The sequence below is a fragment of the Megalobrama amblycephala genome, linkage group LG6 (assembly GCF_018812025.1).
Source record: "Megalobrama amblycephala isolate DHTTF-2021 linkage group LG6, ASM1881202v1, whole genome shotgun sequence".
In the NCBI taxonomy this organism is placed as follows: Eukaryota; Metazoa; Chordata; class Actinopteri; order Cypriniformes; family Xenocyprididae; genus Megalobrama; species Megalobrama amblycephala.
The window spans coordinates 12,792,345-12,814,240 of NC_063049.1; the positions used below are offsets into that span (position 1 = coordinate 12,792,345).

General features: G+C 37.4%; 2 protein-coding genes across 3 annotated transcripts; one reads left to right on the forward strand and one right to left on the reverse strand.

Moving 5' to 3' along the window:
* Nucleotides 1-1,887: 1,887 nt before the first annotated feature.
* On the reverse strand, nt 1,888-9,444 carry LOC125269909. Of its 2 annotated transcripts, none has more exons than XM_048192992.1 (7): nt 9,378-9,444; nt 3,692-3,780; nt 3,263-3,463; nt 2,996-3,189; nt 2,291-2,386; nt 2,117-2,165; nt 1,888-2,025 (listed from the first exon to the last, which is right to left on the reverse strand). In XM_048192992.1, the coding sequence occupies exons 1-5, from the start codon at nt 9,425-9,427 to the stop codon at nt 2,291-2,293; spliced, it is 630 nt and encodes a 209-aa protein (XP_048048949.1). In that variant the 5' UTR covers nt 9,428-9,444; the 3' UTR covers nt 1,888-2,025; nt 2,117-2,165. The 2 variants fall into 2 exon arrangements, with proteins under 2 accessions (XP_048048949.1, XP_048048950.1); XM_048192993.1 differs by lacking the exon at nt 9,378-9,444 and adding an exon at nt 5,554-5,576.
* A 9,354-nt stretch (nt 9,445-18,798) lies between these two features.
* On the forward strand, nt 18,799-21,630 carry LOC125269910 (kelch repeat and BTB domain-containing protein 7-like). Its single transcript, XM_048192994.1, has one exon. The coding sequence runs from the start codon at nt 19,289-19,291 to the stop codon at nt 21,155-21,157; it is 1,869 nt and encodes a 622-aa protein (XP_048048951.1). The 5' UTR covers nt 18,799-19,288; the 3' UTR covers nt 21,158-21,630.
* Nucleotides 21,631-21,896: the final 266 nt, after the last annotated feature.

Genomic DNA, 21,896 nt, shown 5'->3' on the forward strand with positions numbered 1-21,896 from the left:
TCACAAGAAGGAACTTGAGATCGTGTATGAGTACATTACATATAGAGAGAAAAACTGCTTAGTTCTTGTCTGTGTACAGATGACAGATTCATGGAGATGGTTGGTGAACTGAAAGCTGATCTGGAGAGCATAAGCAGTACAAAGCAAAATCTCCAGAGTTAAATCAACTCTGCTCAGAGTACATATGGCCCCTCTCTAAATAGTGTTAAAATAACACTGAAGCAGAGTGTCACGGTGCACACAAGAACAAGATGTTAGGATCCAGTTGCAGCATTTATTATAGGGTAATCCAAGGTCAGAATATAGAGAACAGGCAAGGGTCAAAATCCAAATAACAGTCCACAAAAACAGAAAGCCAGAGGTAACAAAAAGTGCACGCAACAAATACAACAAACCACAACCAAGGACAGAAACAACTAAGTATAAATAGACAGACACTAATGATGAAACACAAAACAGCTGAGTGCAATGAGTGGGATAATGAGTCCAGAAGTGAGTATGGGAATTGTAGTTCAGACAGGTGACAAAAGTCCATGTTGGAGTGCCCTCTGGTGGCTAAACGGGGCACTCCAGCTCATGATCATGACACAGAGTTAAAGTTAATGAGATAATTAAGCAATTAATTAAGTGATGATTGTGCATTAGTGATGAACACCTGCTGTTAACAAGCAGAATCACTGAAGAAAAGAGAAACACAAGAACTACAACTGACTTCAGTCACAGCCTTATTAATTGCTTAATTATCTCATTAACTTTTAACTGTACTTCAGTGTTACTTTAACACTATTTAGAGAGGGACCATATATACTCTGAGCAAAGTTGATTTAACTCTGGGGATTTTACTGTGTATCATTGCTCTTCCACCCATCTTTTAATCCCTGCTCACTCTTAATTCTTGTAAAATTATTAACTGTAGTTTTTTTTTTCTTTTTTATATTAAATTCCATTAGGAACACGTAGGAGAATCACATGGAAGAAGCTCAGGACATAATCACACTTAAACAATACTAGTCACACAATAAACAATACTAGACAATGACACAAAGGAAACAGGGCTTAAATACATAGGAGAGTAATCAACTGAACAGAAACAGGTATCTAGAACTAATTAAAGGATTAAATGCTTAGTGTGAGCATAGGCATACAAGTCATATACACATCTGCTGAACTCAGTGAACACACTGTCAAAATTAAAGTCCTCAACCACACCCTATTATATTTAACATAATTCAAATTATATAATTATCAAATTATAAGTTCAAATATACAAAAATAATACAAATTAGGGCTGACCGATATATCGCATACGATTGTCACGCGCATTTCGTCAGTAAAGCCGGTTCCCTGATTACTGCTAAATCGCCATCACCTGCTTTCAAATGGAGCGGCATTTAATAGACAGAACCGTAGATCACTGACAAGCCATGCGATATCGCGTTCATATCGCAGATGTATCGCCTTCGATAATGAACGCGATATTGCGTGGCTTGTCAGTGATCTACGGTTCTGTCTATTAAATGCCGCTCCATTTGAAAGCAGGTGATGGCGATTTAGCGGTAATCAGGGAACCGGCTTTACTAACGAAATGCGCGTGACAATCGCATGCGATATATCGGTCAGCCCTAATACAAATAATGATAAAATATCTTAAAGACCACAAATAATAAAATGACATGAACATAATACATCTGGGTTTGTTGCACTAAGAATTTAAGCCCCAACAAAAACATTATATACTGTTATGTTATTGTTTGATACCCCTTACAAGTACAATGTAAGTAATCCAATTCAATCTTAACACTGAACTTCTCAAGCTTAATGTTCATGTTCATGCTAAACGATAACAAATATGTATTTGCATGCATCTAATCAAATAGGCTGAACACATTTTAGAGCTTATTATAATTTAATGTTGTTAATTACATTATGATAATGAGTAGCAATTGCTCCTGTCATTTCAAAAATCCACGGTTACTGATTAAATGGATCTTTCTCTTCATTTGTTTGTGTTCCATGCCATCTTATCTGTGGAAAAATGTGGAACTTGAATTCAGTTAATTGTTAATTAAAATGAAAAGATGACCAGTTTATCCAAATATTCTCATCTGATACTCACCAGCCCGTAAATTACTTAAGCATCTCTTTCTTCATCTTAATCTTTCAATCTGTCATTCCATTTTAAGAGAAATAGTTTTAAAGAAGTACAAAGACAAAAATATGAACTAAACAGGTCTATATTAAATAGTTGTATTGGGATAGTGCATCCCAAATAAAAATACAGTCATCATACTCATGCTTGTTGAGAGGAGAAAAAGTAAATCAAGATAATGATGGTGATGGTGACGGTAACGGCAACGGTAACATTCATATTCCATTTCCATTGTTCCTAAAGGGAAAACAGATAAATATATTATTATTAGATAAAATGTTTGATAAAATGCAATTTTGATTACATGAGAATTACAATATTAGTTTGAGTGGTCCCCTTTCAGTGCAAGGCCATCAAAAATTAAGGGTTTATCCTGATATTGTCTGTAACGTTCAGTCTTTCAATGGGTACTGTACACTGTAAAAAGAAAGAAAGAAAGAAAGAAAGAAAGAAAAATCTGTAAAAAAAAAAAAAAAAAAAAGCATAATGTACTGGCAGAAAATTACCAGGACATTATACAGTAATTTTACAGACATTTCCATTAACAAAACATAACACAACAAAGTTCAAAATATAGGTAAAACACCTGTAAAAATTAAATATGGAAAATTGTGCCCTATTTTTATGAATTTTTTTTGTACAGTAGCCTATTCAGAGTGTACAGTATTCATTGCTCAAGTAAGTCTGGGGAAAAAGTGTTCTCTGATGTATTTTACTGTAGAGTGACAGTTGTGCCCACTTTTCTCCTACATTATAATTCAATATTATTGTTGTTGTTAGTAATCAATGTCTGCATAGTTAGTTTTCACACACAAATTCATTAAAAATAAACTCAGAGAGGTAAACCTGAAGCTTAAAAGGTTGAGCAATTTTGTTCAGCGCCTCATCATTCCTGATGCAGTTCAACAAACCCTGATCTTCATTGAACAGACAGTCCACAGTGAGTGTATTCATCCTGGTCACATATCTGCTGCTGTCTGGTATCATCTTCTCTGGCTCAAATGTGTGATGAAGCACCATAAAAATAGCTGGTTTGGATGCTGTTTCAAATAAAAATACAATAAGATAAATGTGTAAAGAGTAATATCTATATGTCTTAAATCTTGAAGTTACCTGAACAGTTATTAAGATCTTTCAATGCAGCATCAATGTCAGTTCCGACCCGTGAAGAAATGGTGCAGAAGACCAAAATCACATCACACTCTCTCACAGTGTGCACCTCCTTCAAACCAGGCCTTTGTTGATGGAGACGATGTAAAATCTGGTTCCGTGAAACAGAACTTGTCTTTCCAGTGTCAATTATAAAGTATTTTCCTTTAAGATGAAGAACAGAGTGTTATTTTTTGTTGCATAGATTTGGACTATGAACTTTAGGTTTCAATACAAGGTTATAGCCTAGTATTTTGCGACAAGATAAGACGAAAAACATATGAAGAACGAGCAGGGGTATAACTTAAAGCACAACAATCTTATGAAGTCTTGTTATGAATAATGTTTTCTCTATAATGCTTACTTTAGTAATTTAATAATCCAAAATCTTACCTTCAATACTTCCATTTTCCAGCATCATTTTTGGCTTTTCTTTCTTTCTCTGTCCTTTGTACTGGTTATCTGAGTGTTGTTTAGTTACCCTGAAACAAATTTAAATACACTTGATTATCACTTTATCAGTTGAACACTATGACAAATTAGTGGCAGCTGGTGCAAAAATTTTTTGGGGGGCGCAAAAAATAAATAAAAATAAATAAATAAAAATAATTAGAAATGCATGAATGAATAGGCTAATTGTTAAATAACCTTTTAACAAGTGATATAATAATGTATCATTGCTGCTTATCTAAAACATGGAAAATTCAGTATTTAAAGCATGCTATAGCGCTGGGATCTAAAAAAAAATCTGTATTTAATTAAAAAAAATGTTATTTCACATCCTGCCCAATATTGTCCTAGAAACAATGTTCATATTGAAGGCTATAAAAACAACCATGAATGTAACGGTGTAGTACATGCTATATTATGTGCACCAAAGGGGTCAAATCACATTAGGCCTAGGCTAAATTCTAAAATTGTAAATGTAAATGTTTTTTAAAGCAGAAGTTAAATACACTAAACTAAAAATGAAAATAAATAAAAACAAAATAACAGACTAATTATTAGGCTATATTGATTTCCCTACAACAGTCAAAACACAGTTACTGCTATCGTACGAATACACTTAGTGGTAGGTTCGAAATTCTACATATGACATAATTATGTTCGCCAACAAAAACAAATTTTCAACAACAAATATTTTTAGCAAAATGTATTTTACTCAGAATTATTGCGCTCTATTAAACTCTGTCTGTTTGGCCCTTCCGGAACCCATAGAGATTGCATTGCAGTGCCTGCAGTTAGAAAAAAAAGTTCTTTGAATGGAAGTCTATGGGAGCACTCGGGGCAATTCTCGGCCAGAGCGAAATCAGAGAGATGAGAGGGCCTGTCTCTCTTACCATTGGAGAAAGCGTAACGGTTAACCTAATCACGAGCGGCACCTCTCAGCCTATCGTGTAATGGCAGTGACATCAGTCACAACATTCCCTAGTCCGCCTTCTCTTGAAAAAATACATTTTTATCAAGCTAAAATCTACATATAGTTCCCAACTAAAGTATTGTTTAGTGTAAAACATGCTGAAGATTGGCAAACAGGCTGTTGATTAATTAAATGATTAGCTATTTCCCCACAAAAGCTGTTTAATCAGCATAGTGAAGCCTCTCATCCATTGACATCCATTCTTCGTCTTCTTCTTCTTCTTCTTTTCAAGTTTAATGGCAGTTGGCAAACCAAACTAAAATGGTGCATTCCCGCCACCTACTGGATTGGAGTGTGGATAACATTATGGTAGTAGTGACCTAAATCCTGTTAATTAAATGAGTATCTTTTAAGAAATTAAATACTTCTTCATATATTTTTAAATTGCTTTGGGCCATTACCTAATAATGTTCTGATAGAAAAAACTTCCATTTCCATGTCTCTTAATGCTTGAAATAATTTAAATCTTTCTCTTGCATAAGCCTCACATTTTAATAATACATGTTCTACTGTTTCCATATATTCCGAACTACATTTGTCACCCAGTCTGGTGTTTCCCAATCCTGAACATACTTTGATTTAGTAAACAATGGCCAATGCGCATTCTTGAAATGAACACATCCTTCCTCCTATTTCCAATGTTTCTTCTTTCTAAACAAACTGTTTCTTGAATGTTGTATAAATGTCAACCCTTTTTTTCACTGTCCCACTCCTTCTGCCATTTCTTCCTAATTTCCTTTGCTATTATAGCCTACTTTTTTATCTCAGTCTTACTCAATGCAATTTTAATATCAACTTCTGGAAATTTTATGGCCTGTTTGGTTAAACTATCCACCTCTTCATTTCCTGCCACCCCCATATGAGCTGATATCCAAAGAATTGACATCCATTCAAAAACAGCCTCTGGTCTCATTCCCTGCGTACCGCGGGGGGCGGAGCGTTAGCTTTAGCCGTTACGCTTTTATAAACGTTGCAGGCTTGCCTTCCGGTGACTTTGGTGAAATCGCCCAAAAAGAGGCGGTACTCCACAGAGCGTGACTCGACACTGACTATATCCAGAGGCAAAACAAACAGCCTACTCTGTGGGTGAGAAATCCGTAAAGAAGAAACCGTATGGCGGGCCGGAAGGTCCAAAAATATGGCTACCGACTTGTCGCGGGAATTCACTATACAATTGCCAGTAGCCACTGAGTTTACCACTGATAGGGCGGCGGTGCATCTGCATACACACTCTCCTCACGCAGCGAACGACTCACTTTCCTCACACAGCTGACCACTGACTCTCCTCAGCTGGCGACTCACTCTCCTCACGCAGCGAACGACTCACTTTCCTCACACAGCTGACCACTGACTCTCCTCAGCCGGCGAATCACTTTCCTCACGCAGCCGGCGACTCACTTTCCTCACGCAGCGGACGAATCACTTTCCTCACGCAGCGGACGACTCACTTTCCTCACGCAGCCGGCGAGTCACTTTCCGCAGCCGGCGAGTCACTTTCCGCAGCCGGCGAGTCACTTTCCCCAGCCGGCGACTCACTTTCCGCAGCCGGCGACTCACTTTCCGCAGGCGGCGAGTCACTTTCTGCAGCCGGCGACTCACTTTCCTCACGCAGCATTAACTCTCCTCACGTTTCTTTTCAAATACTGTGATGGTGCAATAACTAACTACATCTAGTAAAATTGATCATTTTTGTGTTGTAAATGTAATTTATTCTGAAGCAATATTCCCATCAGTGTTCTGTAAACTGTTACTGTTAAGATGTAAACTGTTAATCATCAGATTTGTATATGCCCCCTTAAAGGGATAGGTCAGTCAAAAATAAAAATTCTGTCATCATTGACTTACCTTCTAGTTGTTCCGAACCTGTATGAGTTTCTTTCTTCTGTTGAACTAAAAATATATTTTGAATGTCAGTAAACAAACAGCTGACTGTAGAGAGTGACTTTCATAGTAGGAAAAAAAAAAAAAAAAATGGAAGTCACTGGCTACCATCAACTGTCTGGTTACTGACATTCTTCAAAATATCATCCTTTTTCTTTCTTCTGTTGAACTAAACTCATATAGGTTTGGAACAAACTAGACTGTAAGTCAATGATGACAGAATTATCATTTAGGTTTAACTGTCCCTTGGAATTGATTGTCATGGCATTTTTTTATTTATTTTTTTACCTTTATAAAAAGGTAATTTTCCCCTAACCTTGGCTATCAATCTCATGTTAATTAGAATAACTCACTCTAGGGCTTTTATTATTTTTTCCATGGCAGAGGAAACAGAATCTGCATCAGAAGTGGCATTTAGATGCATGTATAAAATTGAATATGAATGTGCAAAACAAGCATGAAAAACAGTTTAACAACTTTACAATAAAGATCTATAAAGCTTTTGTGGATTTTACAAATTATCTTTATACAATATATACAATATTCTGAAAAAGTGACATTTCCCTTTTTGCAAAGTTCAGATGTTGATAAAATATATAACTTTAACTAAAGATAAATTTTTGATTTGCAGCTGTCATGCTTAAACACTGGTTCTGCTGATTTTTGACATTTCAAATTTGCATTGTTTTTGTAACCATCACATTAGTTTATGGTATACGCTACTTTCATGTTTTTTTTTTTGTTTTTTTTTAATCAGCTTACAACAGATTCCTTATTTGATAACACCATTCAAAAGAGCATTCACTACAAATAACATTTTAAACAAGGCACCAACAGCTATACTGCTTGGGCCCCTAAACAGTGACTGTTTCACTGAGTCTAATGTGATGGTTGTATCTTTAGTTAAAGTTATATATTTTATCAACATTTGAACTTTGCAAAAAGGGAAATGTCACTTTTTCAGAATATTGTATATTAAAGATAATTTGTAAAATCCACAAAAGCTTTATAGATCTTTATTGTAAAGTTGTTAAACAGTGTTTTTCATGCTTGTTTTGCACATTCATATTCAATTTTATACATGCATCTAAATGCCACTTCTGATGCAGATTCTGTTTCCTCTGCCGTGGAAAAAATAACGGTAAAAGCCCTACAGTGAGTTATTCTAATTAACATGAGACTGATAGCCAAGGTTAGGGGAAAAGTACCTTTTTATAAAGGTAAAAAAAAAAAAATGGCATGACAATCAATTTCAAGGGATCGTTAAACCTGTGATAATTGATGATAATAATGATAATGATAATTCTGTCATCATTGACTTACAGTCTAGTTTGTTCCAAACCTATATGAGTTTAGTTCAACAGAAGAAAGAAAAAGGATGATATTTTGAAGAATGTCAGTAACCAGACAGTTGATGGTAGCCAGTGACTTCCATATATTTTTTTTTTTTCCTACTATGAAAGTCACTGGCTACAGTCAGCTGTTTGTTTACTGACATTCAAAATATATTTTTAGTTCAACAGAAGAAAGAAACTCATACAGGTTCGGAACAACTAGAAGGTAAGTCAATGATGACAGAATTTTTATTTTTGATTGACCTATCCCTTTAAGGGGGCATATACAAATCTGATGATTAACAGTTTACATCTTAACAGTAACAGTTTACAGAACACTGATGGGAATATTGCTTCAGAATAAATTACATTTACAACACAAAAATGATAAATTTTACAGTAGATGTAGTTAGTTATTGCACCATCACAGTATTTGAAAAGAAACGTGAGGAGAGTTAATGCTGCGTGAGGAAAGTGAGTCGCCGGCTGCGGAAAGTGAGTCGCCGGCTGCAGAAAGTGACTCGCCGGCTGCGTGAGGAAAGTGAGTCGCCGGCTGCGTGAGGAAAGTGATTCGTCCGCTGCGTGAGGAAAGTGAGTCGTCCGCTGCGTGAGGAAAGTGAGTCGTCCGCTGCGTGAGGAAAGTGAGTCGCCGGCTGCGTGAGGAAAGTGAGTCGCCGGCTGCGTGAGGAAAGTGAGTCGCCGGCTGCGTGAGGAAAGTGATTCGTCCGCTGCGTGAGGAAAGTGAGTCGCCGGCTGCGTGAGGAAAGTGAGTCGCCGGCTGAGGAGAGTCAGTGGTCAGCTGCGTGAGGAAAGTGAGTCGTTCGCTGCGTGAGGAGAGTGTGTATGCAGATGCACCGCCGGCCTATCAGTGGTAAACTCAGTGGCTACTGGCAATTGTATAGTGAATTCCCGCGACAAGTCGGTAGCCATATTTTTGGACCTTCCGGCCCGCCATAAAACCGCCCCTGTGACAAATAAGTCATAAATGTGATCATATTGTTTCTATCATCAGCGTATCCATGACCATGATATCAACTTCACCAGCGAGAGTGTTGCTCTTTAATAACTGTATGTATGTCAGCTAAAATAACCAAAAACCTTTATCGCTTTCACTTTCATTTTCATTAAAAAAATAAAACACTACCGAATATGTTTGCTGCACGTGTAATATGAAATAATGTATTTTACAAAGAAATAACATTTTCAAAATCTTGTAATAAGACCAATATTACTCGTTAACAGTTGTCAAAGCTTTCAGCTCTCAATAGCTTTAATATGACGTCTGAGTTAACACGTATTCAATCATTTAACCTAGCACTATGTTTATGCTTCTCGAAACCCAACGATAAACACACTCTCACACTCCTATACGCATATAAAAGACAAACACATACAAATATTCTCACAGTTATGTTTGGTTGCAGACTGCATCGGGTCTACTTACTGTTCCTGCTCGCTGTCTCTGGCAGAGTGAAAGTCCAGTTTCACTTCCATTGCTCTATTTGTGAAAAGGATCAGAGGGTAGTCCCTATGGAGGACCAGGGGTGCCACATAAAAATAAAAAGAAGAATCAATTAATTAATTTAATAATTCAAACATAAAAATGTATATAAATGAATCACTTTTTATATGGGCAAATTAATAGACATATTTAAAGTTGTTTATTTAATTCCTGTTTTTAAATGTAGTTTAATAAAACAATAAAACATTAAATTTTAAAAATCTTTTTTGAATGTATAAATAAATAGACAAATTTGAAATGGGATATTTAATTCATTTTTTAAAACGTAGATCACTAAAACAATAAAAAGTTAATTAGTAAATCATTTTAAATGCGCATTTAAATCGCTTTTTTAAAAAGAATTTGGCAAATGCTTTTCTTTCTCTATTTACCAATTGCTTTTCTTTGTCGGTTTGCCAAATGCTTTTCTTTATCCATTTGTCAATCGAGTGGTAAAATGCCATTGGACAGTACACACGTGGGAGCAACCAATCAACTTTCCCCTCAATTTGAAGAGCCAATCCTCTCTCACTTGTAACACTCATTGTCATTGGACAATTAGTAAGGTGACCTGGAGGGGACATGTTCTGTTCATTTAGTTTTGTTGTGGCCACAATATATTAATTCGTGGGAATGTGATAATAAGTTGTGGCCACGAGATCATTTTGTCGAGGTAACAACATCCTTATGTCGTGGCCACGAGATCATATGTTGAGGGAACGACATGCCCTGTGTCTCAATCAGCTCCCTAGTTCAGTAGTCAGGGCACTGACCAGGGAGTCGGCCATTTTAAGGGCTGTCTCAATCGCAGAATCCTTCCAGGGCACTGAAACGTTCGCTCCCTGAAAAGTCCCACAATGCACCGTGAAAACCAGGGAGCATCGATGCTCACTATGCTCCCTTAACGGAAGTTCTGAAGCGCGAAACTTGAATCACGTGAGCCAACTCATTACACATAACGATATGCGATAGATGTTTTTAAAAATACAAATCGTTATTTTATTATATTTCAGCATAAACATACATCGCTAGACAGGTAATGAACATAATCTAGCTAACATTTATAATTTATTCACGGCTGAAATGTTGCACTTATATGTAACAAGCAAATAATTAATCATAATGTACTTTAAATAACATTACAAGTAATGTCAGAAAATATCAGCTCTGTTGTTGTTCATAAATACCAGTAGTGATGTTGTAAGATGAGGACATTGTCACGTCGCCGGAAATAGAGTCATAAGTGTCCCAATGTGTAGTGAACCAGCATCTTTTACTGTCCTTATCAGTGCCCGAATTCGTGTACACGATATACTGATTCACGAGCTCGGGAGCTAGGGAACTGATTGAGACACATCCATAATTTCTCATGGCCACGAGTTAAATGTGTAAACAACCTGCGCAACCTGCGCAACCTGGAATTATCAGAAATGGACATACCATAATAATATTTTTAATTAAGAATGAAAAACAAGGGTGGTATGTATATATATATATATATATATATATATATATATATATATATATATATATATATATATATATATATATATATAATATTCCCGTAAATGAACTCCTTGTAAAATTCCCGTGCGCCTACAGAAATTGAATAAAATCATGCTTTCATAGGTTATATACAAATAATAAACAAAATATTCTAAAATAGTAACACATTTTTTAAACTTAAACTCTGAATTAATTCGAATGCTGTCACAGGCACGAGGGGCTACAAGAGAAAACAGACGCTCATTTACAGAAATAGTCTACAGAAATAGGCTACAGTCATAAAGTAAAGAATAGGCCTATTAATTAGATAAAGAAATATGGGAAATGAAGGGGAAAATAAAGCAAATAAATATACACAGTGTGCGATTTGTAGGGGGGACGGGGGGATTTCCCCTCTTCTGGTCTATGTATCCCTGCCTCTAAAAAAATATCCCCCCTGGGTGATGCTACTCCACAAACCACCAACAGAGCATATAAAATAACAAAAAGAAAAATCTTTTTTTTAAAACATCGCCAAATAAAACGCTGCGTTTATATGTAATTGTGTCTTTACCACCACAACAAACTGGACACTTTTCAGACGCGCATTCCGACTTCGCTTCAGCGCCAGTCAAACGAGCGAGGAAAAGGTGCAGGTGACAACGAGTGAGCTTCAGTTGAACAACAGTGAACTGCGGTCGGATGATGTTAGTAAAACTCAGAAAAATGAACATGACTGTCCAATCAGCCGTTATACTGTGCTTGCGGCGCGCACTCAAGAATTGCATGAGCAAATGCGCCGGCGCGCGCTGCATAATTATTTTATTATAGCTTAAATAAAGCGCAAAAGAAACTACGAGCAATGGCCGTCGGTGTTCTGTTAAGTCATGAAATTACCAAACATGCGATTAAAGCTGCCTCAAAACTGTGCATGCATGTATTTGTTGACATGGTTTTAAAGCTATTGTTATCCAATTTGTTGGCCGTAAAACGTCCTAAAAATGCACACATGTACACCAGGGAAATCTAAATTTTCTCGGGGGACCATGCCCCCGTACCCCCCTAGTAAACTACATTTTCTGACCTCGGTAATTATCAAACCCTGCGTACAGCACAGCTTATATTCTATCTAATGAAATCTGTGTATAAAAACGTGAAAACGTGTATAAATAAATGGGACCAAACGCGATTGAATGTAAAGGGTTGTGTCTCGTTATTCTATTAATAACTACCGATTGATTTTGCATTTCTATCAGAAATTAAGAATTATTAGTGTCATTGTAGTGCTGCAAATATCTAAGCTATATCTAATACTTCAAATCTCAAAGTTAAATCAGATTTTTTTTGTAAAAATGTTTCTGTAACAGCTGCCAAAAATAGTATATAGCTCCACTGTGGTCTTTAACAAAAACAAACAAAAAAAACAAACAAAAAAAAAAACTTTTCAAAACATCCCTTCCCTCTGTTTTTTTCACAAATCGCACCCTGAATATACAGATGTAACTAATAATATAAAAATATTAAATAAAAAATAAACGATAAGTGAATGGATTTAAAAGAATGCTGTCTGCAACATCGCGCGCAATACAATATAATATGCACTATGTTAATATAATAATTTCTTAATTCCATTCTTTTTCTTAATTAAAAATATGATTATGGTATTGTCTATTTCTGATAATTCCAGGTTGTTATGGTCACGCAGGTTGTTTACACATTTAACTCGCGGCCATGAGAAAAATATATTGTTCCCTCACCATATGATCTCGAGGCCACGACTTTAAATGGCGTGGCCAAGACATAAGGATATCATTAACTCGACAAAACAATCTCGTGGCCGTTCCCACGAATTAATATCCCCTCCCGGTCACCGTACTAATTGTCCAATGACAATGAGTGTTACAAGTGAGAGAGGATTGGCTCTTCAAATTGAGGGGAAAGTTGATTGGTTGCTCCCACGTGTGTACTGTCCAATGGCATTTTACCACTCGATTGACAAATGGATAAAGAAAAGCACTTGGCAAACAGACAAAGAAAAGCAATTGGTAAATAGAGAAAGAAAAGCATTTGCCAAATTCTTTTTAAAGAATCTGGCAAATGTCAGATTTGTCTATTTATTTATACATTCAAAAAAGATTTTTAAAATTTATTGTTTTATTGTTTTATTAAACTACATTTAAAAACAGGAATTAAATAAACAAATTAAAATATGTCTATTAAATTGCCCATATAAAAAGTGAATCATTTATATACATTTTTATGTTTGAATTATTAAATTAATTAATTGATTCTTCTTTTTATTTTTAAGTGGCACCCCTGGTCTTCCATAAGTCCCATGGTAAAAAAAAAAAAAAAAAAAAAAAAAAAAGAAAAAACAAAAGAAAAAGAAGAAGTTATAGGCCTACTGCAAGCTGGTTGCATGCATTTTTACATTGATTGTAACTAATATATATATATATATTAGCTAATATATATATATATATTAGCTAATATATATTAGCTAACTAATATAGCCTATATTGCAACTAATATATATATATATGAGCTTTCGTTCGTAAATAATCAACTGTTTTGTCGCGGATATGAACAGGAAATGCGCTCTCGAACGGAGAAACATGCGATCTCCAAACAATCGATCAAAGCGTGCTAACGTTTTAGGACAGACAGGTGGTGGTATATAAATCATGCCCGAACGTTAGCGTTTGTCAATCAAGCCAAACCGTCCATTCAGAAGGAGGCTGATCTCTCAGGTTGACTTAAGTTTTCGTGAGGAAAGGCTAGTTTATGGACTGTTTTGATTTCGGTAATTACATCTAGAAAGGTAAAAGCATTGATGGCATCTATAAAAGAGATATCTGAAAGCGAAATGAAAGTGATTATTGCCACGACCAGCGACGCAGTGGGGAGGACGCACGAGAGGAGACCTGCGCGTTTAATTGGTAGGCTATGTGCAGGGTGCGATTTGTGAAAAAAAAACAGAGGGGGGATGTTTTGAATTTTTTTTTTCTTTGTTAAAAACCACAGTGGAGCTATATACTATTTTTGGCAGCTGTTACAGAAACATTTTTACAAAAAAATTCTGATTTAACTTTGAGATTTGAAGTATTAGATATAGCTTAGATATTTGCAGCACTACAATGACACTAATAATTACCACCACTTCTTCCACACCAAAATAAATGTCCTCCTCTGACAACAGAAGGGTTTCTGATGTTTCCTCAATCACCCTTTCAGTGGTGATTGAGGAAACATGAGTCCACTTGCGTCCCAGTTCCTGCCAGTGGTGTTTCAGGCTTCGAAACAGCGATCTGTCTGCTGGCTGGAGGGCGTAGGTGTGGGGAGGATAGCTCACTACATGGATATTATTTTTCTTCATGAGCTCCAAGAATTCCAGATTGAAGACATGGCTGTAGTGGCCATCTAAGAGCAGGACATGGGGTCTTGGATCCTCCTTAGGCAGCTGCTGGACAAACCGCTGGCCCCACTCCAGAAACAGCTGGGAGTTTATCCAGCCATTATCTGACACGCGGATAATTGCTTTTTCTGGTCGTTCCTCCAGCCACTCTGCCCTGAGCCTCTTTCCCTTAAAAATTACCATTGTGGGGGTGTAAGTCCCAACCGCATTGAACCCAGTCAGGACTGTTGTCGTTTCTCCTTTTTCCCCTGATGTTACCTGGAAGCAGGACTTGCCAGTCACCCCAACAACCTTTTTTGAGATGGTCCTGCAGTCCGGATTCATCGCAGTTCCACAGGTGAGATGGCATCTCCTGGATCTGTAGGCGGTGGAGGAGTGACGTGTAGGTCTGAAACCATTGCTCAACTACTGTGAGATTCATCCCAGTGGCCCTTGCAGCTGAGAGTGATTCTGGCTTGCGGAGGCTCAGGTTTGGATTCCTTTTCATGAACCCCTCAAACCAGTAGTGACCGGCAGAAAAACCAGGGATGCCATTAATTTTGGCGTACTGGAACGCAATACGCCGTATATCACTGCGTTCCAGGGGGAACCCCCTTTCAGCTAACATTTTAACAAGGCTAGCCAATTCACTCTCAGCCTGAGCTGAGAGCAGGGGGCTCTTACCTGAGGCATGGCAGTAGCCACTCACCAGCCCTTTCACTCGCCTTTGCAGTGTTGATTTTGGGATGTTCCATGCCCTGGCTAGAAACCTTAATTTTGGTTTGTGTCCTTCAGTCACCTCCTGCTCATATTCTTCAATAGCCCCTGCCATTCTCTCTTCACTCCACTGGTTTAGTTTTCTTCCTTTCCTACTTTGCTGTCTTTTCCTTTTCTGTATTGCCCTGTCACTCCTTTTTTCTCTCTCTCTCTGTCCCTCTCCTCTCTGTATGGGTGCCATCTTGTGTATATTGAAAAATAAAAATGTTATAAAAATTTTACATTCAGACACATTATTATTACTTATAACTTATAACTTTAAAATGTTATCTTCTTGTTCATGAAATGGCTGCACTGTGTTTGCTAGCATTAGCCCTAAAACTGTCCCACTCAACCTAAAATGCACTGTCCCACTCAACCTAACACTGTCAGGTTGAGTGGGACAGTGCTGTGAATCTAATTTTCACAAATATTTTATACAGTTAGATGCTCATTGTTATTAATCTCTAATACACAGACAGTATAAATGTATGTAAAAGTAAAAGTTTTATTGTTACATCATAAGTGACAGAATTATCAACCTTATTATTCTGAAATAGATTTACACTTGCCGGGTGGCTTACCGTGAGGTCCCAGGAGTCAAGCAATTTGAAAAATAACAACCGGACCACATCTGTGATGTCACACCAATCACAACCTTTATTTCATATCCAATAGACATTCAGCTACAACACAGTAACAATTGTTGTGATTGGCTTACAAAATTAACCCTTTACAGTACCCAAAAGCTTAAGTGTCCCACTCAACCTGATGTCCCACTCTACCTGAATTCACCTCGGTAAGATACAGCGGCGCTGAGCTTCGCGTCCGGTGTGCGAGCCCCTTTATTATGTTTGAGATATCAACCACTGGTCGATGACCATAATGTTTGTATAAACTGTAGGTAACAACTGGTAAAATGTACACCTAGGTCATAAAAACCATAATGATACCTACACTTAAATATTTTCTTCTCAGCCATGTCATCAATTGCTCGAGCGAAATCTCCTCCCATCCGTTGTCTGATTGGCATTTCGCAAGGATTCCTGGGTAGTTAAAGTGTGCGGACCCTGCATCTATGCAGGCTTCGCGGAAGACCGCTTCAAGGGTACAAAGGGGGCGCTGCTGAGCACACTTCAGAGCGTTAAAATGCTGAATGGGACGGCCTACAGACTCGTAGACTCGGCGAGCACGCGCAATTTAAGTCCACGAGACCGAAAGTCCACATGAAGTGCGCCATTTGGGACAGGGCCTATGTCATTTATAAGTAGACAACTGTTGGCACCTGTATTCATAGCAACTATAACTAATTAATCATTTGATTGTTAATCATTTAGCATTATTGCTTTCGCAATCCAGAAGAGAATCCAGCACGCGCCTCCGCTCACGTGAAAGCTGTTAACAGAGTACGCGCAAATAAGACGCAAACAACTGTGTACTCTTTCCCATACCTCCAGATGCTCTGACTGGCACACTTTTATTAAACAACATAAGCACATGTAATCATTCAATCAATGATTAGGTCACATGACATATACTCTGCACTGTGATTGGAATGCCTGTTACAGAGAAAGAAAAAAAAAACAGGAAAATAAGTTAGGCCTACAAATAAAATACAAATGAATACAAATGAGAGCATAATACTTATAAATCTTAACAAAAGCCCTGTTTAATGGTGACGATGGAGGAGAGTACTAAACTAAACGTCTGCTTACACTTTAGGCCTGTGATATTAAGCAAATTTTATTTTTGATTTCGATTTTGGCTTCCAAGGATCAGACAGAAGATATCTGAGGTAAAACTATAAAAAACTAGTTTCGTCTAGCACACCTTCATTCTCTTCACAGCCGTGCGCGTTCCTTCCTCCCTAAACCCAAACCTCAGAATCAACACAATCGGTGATTGTTGTAAAATGCAGTCTTTACTGTTGCTAAATTGCAGTAAATGTTTCATAATTATTACCAACGGTTTAAAACGTTGAAAGCACAATAATCCGCGCAAGAGACGCTGTTCCTCAGGCTGAATTGTGTGTGCGCGCTCCAAAACGGATCGCAAATCGACAAACAAATTACACGTTGGGCTTCAGGGGCACGTCCAAGCGATCAAATACACACAAAAATGTGTTAAAATGACCGGATTGGAGCGTGTTTAACTACTTAAACGCAGTTTATATCGTAAGTGTACATAAACAGCTGGGAGAAAATCCGATGTGTGTTAATATCTATTGTCTTAAAGTGACAGCAGTCACCTTCTGACGATTGTGCCATCAATGTTAATCAAACAACAAAATGCAAAGAGAAAATCACTTACAGCTCTTCATCAGAATATAGTTAGCTTTAATAGGCATTAATCTATTAATTTATACTGTGAAAACCATGCAGTGTTATTTTACATTTGGTTACTTTACTTAGATTTCTTTTATAGGCTAGGCCTATATTACTTACCTGAACACATGAACAAATGAAAGCACTTTATTTAATTTGTATCTTTGTTTTATTGTATTTGTCCGTTTGTTTTACTTTGTTTCTTTGTTCATGTTCTTACTGTATCTTAAATAAAGGACCAAAAATGCCGGACACTATATAATATAAAGTAAAGTTAATTCAGCTCTTTTTATATATTATATTATATTATATTATATTATATTATATTATATTATATTATATTATATTATATTATATTATATTATATTATATTATATATAAACAAAGTAGCCTACCGATAAGAATACCGTTAAAGTACCGGATCGATAAGCAGTATCGGTAAGAGTAGTAATACCGTTAAAACCTCAACGATACCCAGTGCAGAAAATGATATGACAAAAATAAGGTCTAAATGTAACTGGCCCCTCTAACAATACAACTGGCCCCAGCTTGGTGCCCCCAGTTGAAATGGTCTAGAACCGCCATGGTGTCAAATTGTTGGATTTTGAGGTAAAATCATACCGTATATTGTATTGTTATATATTATGTTGCCATCTTATATTCTGCATAATTGGGTGTTTTTCAATAAACAACACTGACAAAAACTATACTATAAAACTATATATGTTTTAAGGCTGGACAATATGACGATATAACATTGATATGTGAATACGTGGATTTAAACCTACCTCTATTGTAGTTATATAAAATATTCACAGGCAGATTGTCTTAATAACAATTAAGTGATATATAATTGTTAATTAAGGCTGGAAGCCTATATAGCCTATATATATATATATATATATATATATATATATATATATATATATATATATATATATATAGGCTATAATATATAGGCTATATATGTTTAGGCTATATATATATATATATATATATATATATATATATATATATATATATATATATATATATATATATTAGCCTAAACATTATATAGCCTATATATATATATATATATATATATATATATATATATATATATATATATATATATATATATATAGAGGCTATAATATATAGGCTATATATGTTTAGGCTATATATATATATATATATATATATATATATATATATATATATATATATATATATATATATATATATATTAAATCTAAACATTTGAAAATGTATTCTAATTTTTTAATCAACAATTGTCATAAATTATACTTTAATCTTTTAAAACACATATCTAATATTTGAAACTAAATCCATATTTTATATGATGTTGAGGCTATGTATAATTCTGAACAAAGCTTTAGCAGGCCAACCGAACTTAATACAGACCGCTGAGAATGGCTTCGTCTCAAATCCTAGTGAGCTGCCTAGAAGGCATTGTTGGGTTTCATAGCCTTGGGCAACATTTTCGGCATCACACTGAGAACACTGGCTTACGCTGTCTATGTAGGCAGCTCAATATACTTTGAAACACAGCCGATGTGACCAATCAGCGCTTTGTGTTGCAGCTCAGCGCCAGCATGCTTGAGTGAGACATGCAACGTCGATGTTTCAAGATCAAAAGCTGAACGAAATGAAATTAAACGGGACCGACATCACCATTTGTCCTGAAAATCATTTCGTATTGTAAAAAAGGACCGCGTTTCATTCATGAAACATGGCTACATTGTCAGGCAACAAAGAAGCGGTGATTGCAGCTCACAGCTTGTTGTTTTCATGACACTTTGAGTCCTTACAGCAGAGCTGAGGGAGATTTGATGCCGCTGCCGCTCACTGACGGGATTTAGTTGCGTTCGGACGGAGAAAACGGGCTCAACATGGCTTCGGTGAACTGTTTCAGTGGTCCGGAGGAGCTCGAGGACACCAATCACGCTTTAAGTTTGATAAAAGAGCTGAAATTATTCTACGACTCGCAGTTGTTAGTCGACGTGACTATCGAAGTGGAGCCTGACCCGGAGTCAGAGGAACGAAACGTTTCCTCCTCTGGCGCTGGAAAAGTTTTCCAGTGCAACCGAAATATACTGGCAGCAGCGAGCCCTTATTTTAAGAGCATGTTTACAGGAGGGCTGTATGAAAGCACTCAAAGAAATGTCACTATACACGAAGTGGACGCCGATTCAATGGCAGTCATTATTGACTACTGTTACACTGGCAAAGTGACAATCACTGAGGGCAACGTGCAGAGGCTTTATGCAGCTGCAAACATGCTGCAGCTGGACTATATTCGGCAAGCATGTGCTAACTTCATGACAAGAAGGCTGGACCTTTCTAACTGTGCAGGGATTTTGAAGTTTGCCGACACCTTTGACAATCTAGAGTTGAAGAGCAAAGCTCAAGCGTTTATTGCGAAGAACTTTGTCCAGCTCAGTGCCAATGTGAGAGAGCTTTTTGAGCTGGACCTGAAGCAGATTAAAGAGATCCTCACACTGGATTCTCTGGACGTGGACTGCGAACTGAAAGTGTGCTCATTTGCAATACAGTGGATTGAGAGTAATCTGCATGTGGATGCAGAAGATGCGCTGCAGGTCCTCAGATGTGTACGGTGGTCTTTGTTTTCCGAGAAAGACAGGGTTTATCTAGATGGCCTTAAATCAAAGCCTTTTATACAGAAATATCTTTTGAATGTTCTAGACGGGGCTGCCGATGAGCAGAGCACCACGGTGTCAAAGGGCGCGCATGCTGCCAAACAAAGAATTGGCAAGAGTGCAAAAGAAATGGTGCTTTTCTTTGGACGGCCAAATGAGCCTTTCATGTGCTATGATCCCTACACGGAGGACATCTTTTCTATGGCGTCCCCGGTCATTAACCTCGCCAATCAGAACTTCAAACACTCTCCTATGGAGACGTTTTTGGTCTGCACCACACCAGAGAACAGCCTGTATCTTGCGTCACAGCTGTCCAAGCACTTCTGGGTCTACAATCCCTTGTTGAATTGTTGGCAGGAGCTTGCGGAAAGACTTCTCAGAAGAATGCACTCGTACATAGGCTACCTCAACGGGCACCTGTACATTTTGGGTGGCAGAGATCCGGTATCGGATGCCAGACTCAAGGAAGTAGAATGCTATAGCATTCAAAGGAACCAGTGGGTTTTTGTGGCCCCTTTGCCTCATTCTTTGGGAAAGATGCAGGTTGTGACGGTAAATGAGCGGCTTTATGTGGTAAACAAGAGGAGGATGCTCAGCTACGAGCCGAAGACAAACAACTGGCTCCAGCGGGGCTCTCTGAAACGCAGTAAACTCCACAAAGCCTGTGTTTTTCAGGAGCAGATTGTCTGTTTGTGCGATATCCCTGTGGTCAAAGCGTATAACCCAGCTCGTGGAGAATGGAGGAGGATCGGAGACATTCCTATTGACAGCAGTGCTCTCAACTACCAAGTTGTGCAGCACAACAGCAAACTTCTGCTTCTTACTATTGCAATAGTCCATCACAACAAAAACAGGCTTATTATACATGAATATGATCCCACTAGGGACTCGTGGAAAAACGTGGCCACCATGTTTGGATCCTCCTTCGGATCCATAAGCCTCTCCACCCGGGTGTATACTGCATGCTTGGGGTCCGGTCAGAATTTCATCTTGGAGGAGGATGACGACAGCGGCTCCAGTGCTGACTGGGACTTCGATGGGTTGACTGATGCAGACTCGGACTCCGGCAGCTCAAGCTCCTTTTCAGATGAGAACTGGTAGTCTATGCAGTTCTAACAGTAACTCGTGTCAAATGCATAATAGAGCCAAATGTAAACATGCTGCAAAGTATTAGCTGGCTGGTTTGAAGTGGCTCACCCCACAGCAGCCAGGGTAAAACCTACTTGAAATTTATGCTGTTTATACTATGACTATTATTCAACAACGGCTTACCTTTATGATATATGGCCAGTGAATGATACCTTGTCTCAGGATTATGATACGTTGGTACAAAGAATTGTTAATATTTTGACTCTGCCAGCCTTTGGGGGCTAATAAACAAAGAGCAGTATTACGCTGGAGTCTTGAACAGGGTACAGTTGAGCTAGCAGCCCCTTTTAAGGGAAATGTGCTTATTTCTGGTCCCAAAGTGATGATCAGAAAACATGTTTTATTTTTATTGAATATTGATGGGACCATTTAATCAATGTGAAAAGACATGGTAATGTTTGTTTTGATTAAACCTCCTTCAAATATAAAGTGTTTGTAATGATATGAGGGCAAAGTTATTGGTCAAGGTTTGAATACACATGTGAGATTAAATACATAGCAAGATAACTTATATAGGCTACATACAGTATTCAAATGAACCACTTTAGGAAGGACGAACCATTTTCTATTTAGTCCACAAGTTGGGGCATTTCATAACCTCCCAAGTATGCTATAACAACACCGTATTATCAGTAAATCTACAACATATACAACTTAGAGCTTTTAGTCCTATTGTTCCCTACCTCGTTTT

Bases quoted from the DNA above. Each gene is read 5' to 3' on its own strand.
- LOC125269909 (XM_048192992.1), bottom strand. From the start codon at position 9,427: ATGGAAGTGAAACTGGACTTTCACTCTGCCAGAGACAGCGAGCAGGAA. The intron at 3,781-9,377 runs GTAAGTAGACCC...AATTTGTTTCAG, and splicing joins AGAGACAGCGAGCAGGAACA to GGTAACTAAACAACACTCAG. The intron at 3,190-3,262 runs GTAACTTCAAGA...TATTTGAAACAG, and splicing joins AGATCTTAATAACTGTTCAG to CATCCAAACCAGCTATTTTT.
- LOC125269910 (XM_048192994.1), top strand. From the start codon at position 19,289: ATGGCTTCGGTGAACTGTTTCAGTGGTCCGGAGGAGCTCGAGGACACC.